Below are 7,500 nucleotides of genomic sequence, written 5' to 3'. Positions count from 1 at the left end.
TAAAGCATGGAGTACTTTTACATAGTGACACTTATAATACTTCTTTAATCCTGATTATTACTACGTTTATTCTCCTGCTCAGTGTAACTATACTGAGTACTTCAACTTGTACTTTACTGAAACATTTGTACTTCTACTCTACTACATCTCAGGGGAAATAATGTACTTTATACTGCACTGCATTTATTTTATAAAGCATATAGACAAGAGATAATGAACTAATACATATAGATTAAACTATCAGCTCCACCTTTACCAGCTGCTACATTAAAGTGAAATACTTTAATATATATTATACTTCATGAGTACTTTTACTACTTTAAAGCTGTTATCTCAGCAGAAACATCCACAGAGAAACATACATTTAAACGCTTCCACATATAAAACAATCTTCTCTATAATTCATTCTATATTTTATTAAAAATCCTCCTTTTTTATGGTCAGTGCGTCAGTAAAGAGGTAAATTATGTATATTATGTATATCATGTATATTATGTATATTATGTATATCATGTATATTATGTATATTATGTATATCATGTATATTATATTATGTATATCATGTATATTATGTATATCATGTATATTATATTATGTATATCATGTATATTATGTATATTATGTATATTATATTATGTATATCATGTATATTATGTATATTATGTATATCATGGTCAGTCAGCCAGCCAGTCAGCCAGCCAGTCAGTCAGTCAGCCAGTCAGTCAGTCAGCCAGTCAGCCAGTCAGTCAGTCAGTCAGACAGTCAGTCAGCCAGTCAGTCAGTCAGTCAGTCAGCCAGCCAGTCAGCCAGCCAGCCAGTCAGCCAGCCAGTCAGTCAGTCAGTCAGCCAGTCAGCCAGTCAGTCAGTCAGTCAGCCAGTCAGTCAGTCAGCCAGTCAGTCAGTCAGTCAGTCAGCCAGTCAGTCAGACAGTCAGTCAGTCAGTCAGTCAGTCAGTCAGTCAGTCAGTCAGTCAGCCAGTCAGTCAGTCAGTCAGTCAGTCAGTCAGTCAGTCTCTGTTTCTCTGCTGGGGGTCAAAGTGATGACTGAGAGGAAGTTCATCCTCCTCTCTCTCTCTCCTCTCTCTCTGCAGACGTTGATGAGTGTGTGTTGGGCGGAGGTGTGTGTCCTCGTCGCAGGAAGTGTGTGAACACGTTTGGGAGCTTCCTGTGTAAATGTCACCTGGGCTTCAAACTGACGTACATCAACGGACGGTACTCCTGCATCGGTGAGTCTGAGAGCTCGAACTGTTCTGGGTCAGTTTATGTTGACAGATCAATCGTAGTAATAGTTCACTATATTCTATATATAGTGCTATATACAGTATTTAAATAGTCCTCCTTCCGTAACCTGAAGTCCCTCTGTTCCTGTTAGAACTACAGTTCCCATGATGCTTTGCGGTATGTAAAGAGGAAGTATGACGTTGTCGTGGAGTCAGTCTGTGTATCAGTTCACATGAGGTCACTGAGGTCACTGAGGTCACTGTATCTCACATTAAAGGTCTGATCTCCATAGAACCAGACGCTGATATCTTCTTGTCTGTGTTTCCAGATAAAGACTCTCGGCCGTTCTGTTCTCTCACTCCGTCCTCTCTGAAGTGCAGATGTCCAGACGGCAGCTGTAAACGTAACAACACCTTCTGCTCTTTTATTAATATGATTATATTAAATATTACTGTTTGGCATTGATGCTTTTTGTTCCTTTACATCAGAGCTCACTTCTCTCTGTCATCACTGTTCATATCTCTGAGTTTATGATGAAACGATTTACTGCAAAACAAAGTTATACCAAAAATAATCCAGAACCAGCAGTCCACCTGAATACTTCTCTACGCTCATCGTGAGTTAGACTGAACACACGTTCTGTGTTTCTAAACGTTGACCGTGAAGGTAGAAGTACTTTACACAGGTTTAATGGTTTAATGGTTTTAATGGTTTTAATGGTTTTAATGGTTTTAATGGTTTCAGGGTTTCATGGTTTCATGGTTTTAATGGTTTCATGGTTTCATGGTTTTAATGGTTTCAGGGTTTTAATGGTCTCAGGGTTTTAATGGTTTCAGGGTTTCATGGTTTCATGGTTTTAATGGTTTTAATGGTTTTAATGGTTTCATGGTTTCATGGTTTTAATGGTTTCATGGTTTTAATGGTTTCATGGTTTCATGGTTTTAATGGTTTCAGGGTTTCATGGTCTGGTGTCCTGAGTTTCTGTTTTCTTCCAGCTCTCCTCAGAGTGACTCTGGAGCCACAGAGACCCAGAACTACAAGCCCAACACCTGCAAGAACTACAACTCCCATCACCATCACCACCACCGCTGCTCCTCCTCCTCTCACTACTACTACTAATACTACTAATACTACACCTCAGCCAATGACCACAACAGTAACAACAATAGCAACAACCAGTCCGAGTACTTCTACTACTACTACTACTACTACTACCACTTCAAGTACAATACCTTCTACTACCACTGCTACTTCTATACCTCTACCGACTACAACTGAACTGGATACTACACTTCCAACAATACCAACTACTACTACTATTTCAAGTACAACACCTGCTACTACCACAAGTGCAGGTACTACTACTACTACTACTACTACTACTACTACTCTTCCTCCTACTACTACTACTACTCCCTCCAACTACTACTCTTCCTCCAACTACTACTACCTCAACCACTACTAGTACTCCAACTAGTACTCTAACCATTACTACTGCTATTACTCCTCCTCCTCAAAGTACAACAGTGGAACCAACAACAGTGAACAACAGGATCAATAAGGACGTGACACACAGACAGAGAGGAGACGTGCACGGTGAGGACACACACACACACACACACACACACACACACACACACACACACACACACACACACACACACAGACACAGACACACACACACACACACACACACACACACAGACACACAGACACAGACACAGACACAGACACACACACACACACACACACACACACACACACACACACAGACACAGACACACACACACACACACACAGACACACACACACACACACACACACACACACACACACACACAGATTTTGTAATCAATCAGTTAATCTGCAATTATTTTGATAATTGATTAGTGTCTTTTTATAAACATACAGAAAGTCATACGTTTCTTTTATTTAATGATCAGTTGTACATTCATAGATGATGAAACCATGTAAATAGTTTTCACATATGAGAAGAATCAGAGAACTCTTACTCTGAGCTGTGTTCTATCAGCTACATCAGCAGCATAAGTACTATGAATGACTGACAGGAGAGCCTCTACTCTAACACATTCATAGACACAACGGTGAAACAATCAACAGATGAATCCAGGATGAAAGTCACATTTGAGTTTGTTTCATGTTGGTGTGTTCCAGTCCCTCGACATCCCAGTAACAACCAGGTGTGGGAGTTCGACATCGAGCTGGGAAACACGGCCGAGGACGCCAGAGATGATCCTGGTCAGTGTTGGTTTGGTTCCAACCTTAAAATGAAAGTAACGGCTCAGAAAACTCTCTGACTGTGTGTGTGTGTGTGTGTGTGTGTGTGTGTGTGTGTGTGTGTGTGTGTGTGTGTGTGTGTGTGTGTGTGTGTGTGTGTGTGTGTGTGTGTGTGTGTGTGTGTGTGTTGTAGAGGCTGGTGTGCTCCACTGTTCCTTTGATCATGGAGTGTGTGACTGGATGTGGGACAGAGAAGGAGATCTTCACTGGGAAACAGCTCAAAACCCTTCAGGTGAAACTCTCATATGTATTGACTATATATCATGTATATATATATGTATATTATGTATATTATGTATATTATGTAGTACAATGTGCTCACACATAAATACAAAACACACACATATTTACACAAACAAACGTGTGTCTTTTTTCGACATGCTATACTATGACTTTTCTTTTTTAAACATGAATATTCATTTAATATAATATCACTGTTCCTCTCAGGTGGGCGTTACCTGTCTGTTCCAGAGCTGAAGGCGGGACAAAGGAGTATCCGAGGTGCTCGATTGGCCGTCCACATTGTCCCGCCCTGGAGCCACGGCGACCTGTGCTTCTCCTTCTCCCATTGGCTGACGGGGCACCATGTGGGCGTGCTGCAGCTGTTCGTCAGGAAAAAGGGACGAGACCAAAGGTACCATCACACATCCCATAATTAGATACAAAGCAGGTCTTTCATTTTCAACGTGTAAAGAATCACCTGTGTCGTCTTGTTCCTGATTGGCTGATGCAGATACAGCTCCGCCCTCTGGAGCAGGACAGGTGGACACGGCTGGAGACACACTCAGGTTACCTTGACGATGCACTCTGTGGAGAAGGACACACACACACACACACACACACACACACACACACACACACACACACACACACACACACACACTAATGACATCAGGTTCTGTGAGAGTGTTTGTGTTGCTGTTTGTGACACGTGTGTGTGTGTGTGTGTGTGTGTGTGTGTGTGTGTGTGTGTGTGTGTGTGTGTGTGTGTGTGTGTGTGTGTGTGTGTGTGTGTGTACTCAGGTGTTGTTGAAGGCCGAGCGGAGGAAAGGACGGCGAGGACAGATCGCTGTTGATGATGTCACACTGAGACAGGGGGCGTGTCGATGACATCACTACTTTCCTTAAACATTCACGGACGACGCTGCTGTTTTTATTTAACACAAACTATGTTCAGAATAATCAACTGTTTCACAGTGTGTGTGTGTGTGTGTGTGTGTGTGTGTGTGTGTGTGTGTGTGTGTGTGTGTGTGTGTGTGTGTGTGTGTGTGTGTGTCACTTGAATCAGCTTTATATAAACGTGTGGTGAGGAACAGGAAGAACAAACCTGTAACTTCTGATCTGGGATCATTGTTGTTATTAATACTGAGAACTGAAACGTTTTTTTGCTCTTAAATAAATAAATTGTGTGTAAATATTTTTTAAAGGAGCAGATGAGTCTTTTGTAAATATATTTCATATATACATTATATATATATATATATATATATATATATATATATATATATATATATATATATATATATATATTATATTTCATATATACTGACATGTACCAAATGTTTTTAATAACTTGTTTTCATTTGTGATATTTTAAATAAATCTCTTTTCTTCATTTGCATTTTTATTAAACAATAGAGTAAGTAAACTCACCGTGACTCCGCCCACATTGTTTGATTGACAGGTGACATCACATCCTGTTCATGGAGAGAATAAGTACATTTAGTAATTATGACGCGAGTACAACATGTACCTCTGAGATATAGCAGAGTAGAAGTATAAAGTAGTACAAATACTCTGTTTCAGTAAAAGTACTACTACCACAGTGTAGAAATACTCACTCCCAAAGGTGGAGCTGGAGACGCTCCACCTTTGACCTTTGACCTGCAGCTTCACCTTCAGGGAGAGAGAGGAAGAGATCTGAGATAAGTGTGTTCAACATCTGCTTTTGAGCACACACACACACACACACACACACACAGGAACAGATGGGCGGAGACGCCTGTTTGGTGCTTTGCAGATGTGCGGAGTCAAACCTGTGATTTACTTCTGTGTGTGTGTGTGTGTGTGTGTGTGTGTGTGGTTACAGCCCTGCTAGTTAACCCTGTCATTACCACGGTAACCTCTCCTCCTCCTCCTCCTTCCTTTTTCAGGGAATTATCTCTGAACTGAACGACCCGTTTCATGAAAATAAAATAATATAAAATAAAAATTGGTAGATTTTTTTTACCAAACAAGATTTGAAACAGAAAATGTGAATCAGGCAGAAGTTTTCACCCAAAAAAAACTTTCTGGTCCCTCAGGCGGCCTGTTGATGTGAAAGCTTTGTCACTCTGTTGGTTTCTATGGTGACCAATAAAAGGACAGTGAGGGGGGTTCTTCTTCTTCTTCTTCTTCTGCTGCTTTAGACGTTTAAACTACACTCACTTGTGATGTCACAGTTGTATGATGTCATCAGCTGGCTCAACTCTGACCTGATCAAGTTATCGATCCACATTGGAGGCAGCTGTGGCGGAGTGGAGAGCAAGGTAGTTCTCCACTCAGAGGGTCGGTGGTTCGATACCCGGCTTCGGCAGTCGATGTGTCCTTGGGCAAGACACTTAACCCCAAGTTGCTCCTGAAGGCCATCGGTGTGGACTGATGATGAATGTTAGTTAGAGTCTGATGGTGGCACCTTGATGGTAGCCTGTCATCAGTGTGTGAATGGGTGAATGATATGTAACATACTACTGACTGTAAGTCGCTTTGGAGAAAAGCCTCTGCTACATGACTCTAATGGAATGTAATGTAATGTAATGTAACGCGTTTTCTTTGTGATCAGTGAGGTCATCGACCTCCAGAGCTCCGATGGTTTAAACACTGATCACAGGACGGTGGAAACCAGTTCACGTTGTTTAGGCTGAACAATCAGGGATTATTGCAGATTTCAATACAAATACACGATATTTAGAATATTAATACAATATAAACTTACGATATTTAAATAAGATAAAAAAAATATTACAACATACAATTATATTGGTATTTAATTAATAGCATCATAAGGTATTTTACAATCCATTTACTTTTTTATTTTTTAAATGCTTCCTTTCAGGTAAGTAAATTAAGTTTAAAAAAAAAAAAAACATCTTTAGAGAGTTTAAGTTATTTAACATATTCAGATTAATAATAAACTAATAAATTATTATAGATTAAAGTACCAGTACTACTTTATTTCAGAAATAAGTCAGATCATAGCCGCTTTACATAGAAGATAAATACATATAATTGTTGTAATATATAATCAGAGATTTAAAGGACCACACCGCCCAAATCCAGAGGAGGTGAAATCAGAGTTAGAAGTATTCAGATCCTTTACTGTAGTAAAATACGACTTCCACAGCGGTATCAGAGAATGGTTTGTGGACGTTTTAGTCTCCAGTTTGGTGATTTTGGCAGTCACCATCTTGTTTTCTTTTCAACTGGTGAACAGGAAGTGACCATATTGGGACTGAGGAGTGAACCAGAGGTTACTTCCACCAACAGTCACAAACGTGTTTGATTATAACCGTCGCCATCTTGGTTTTTGGCGTAATAATTCACATGAGTGGGAGGAGTTAAATAAAACTACACTCTGAATAAGCTGCTTTAATGTTTATTTTGTGGAATGTTTTTTTCTTCAAGATTGTTGAGTTTATAGTTTTTATTCTTATTTCTCCCTCAGAATGAATAAATCAGACTGTGGTCCTTTAAGCTTAAAAACTACAATATAAATATAATATATGAACCTTTCTCTAAACACCCTGGTAATGACCATGAACACACCACTCGTCATCATCAGTCGGCTGTATCTTTATTGTAAAGTGGAATCAGATCATCTCCAGTAACAACGTTGGTCCTGCTGACTGACACAAACCTAAAACACAAACTAAATAAAACACATGATGGAGCCTCGGTGAAAAGGATCATGGGAAATGTAGGAATAAAAAAGGTTTTAAAAAAA

The 7,500-nt window shown here is 39.8% G+C and overlaps 2 protein-coding genes across 4 annotated transcripts in view; one reads left to right on the top strand and one right to left on the bottom strand.

Annotated features, from left to right (window-relative positions):
* The first annotated feature begins 2,566 nt into the window (after positions 1–2,566).
* On the top strand, positions 2,567–4,937 carry LOC129093121 (nephronectin-like). The gene is made up of 7 exons (XM_054601037.1): positions 2,567–2,575; positions 2,740–2,816; positions 3,396–3,479; positions 3,652–3,750; positions 3,966–4,152; positions 4,252–4,337; positions 4,543–4,937. Exons 4-7 carry the CDS (start codon positions 3,699–3,701, stop codon positions 4,626–4,628), a joined length of 411 nt encoding a protein of 136 aa, XP_054457012.1. The 5' UTR covers positions 2,567–2,575; positions 2,740–2,816; positions 3,396–3,479; positions 3,652–3,698; the 3' UTR covers positions 4,629–4,937.
* Positions 4,938–7,310: 2,373 nt separating this feature from the next.
* LOC129093118 (serrate RNA effector molecule homolog) overlaps positions 7,311–7,500 on the bottom strand; it is a 7,740-nt gene continuing 7,550 nt past the window's right edge. For 2 of the 3 annotated variants that reach the window (XM_054601032.1, XM_054601029.1), the window contains exon 21: positions 7,311–7,500. This exon is cut by the window's right edge and continues 95 nt beyond it. Coding sequence is in view for 2 of the 3 variants with exons in the window: in XM_054601029.1 (XP_054457004.1) it covers positions 7,492–7,500 (9 nt within the window). In the remaining variant the exon portion in view is untranslated. The other variant, XM_054601028.1, reaches the window with a different exon arrangement.

The sequence above is a fragment of the Anoplopoma fimbria genome, chromosome 7 (genome assembly GCF_027596085.1).
Source record: "Anoplopoma fimbria isolate UVic2021 breed Golden Eagle Sablefish chromosome 7, Afim_UVic_2022, whole genome shotgun sequence".
Taxonomy (NCBI): Eukaryota; Metazoa; Chordata; class Actinopteri; order Perciformes; family Anoplopomatidae; genus Anoplopoma; species Anoplopoma fimbria.
The sequence above is the reverse complement of the archived record's forward strand: the minus strand, read 5'-3'. Positions and strand labels throughout refer to the sequence as shown.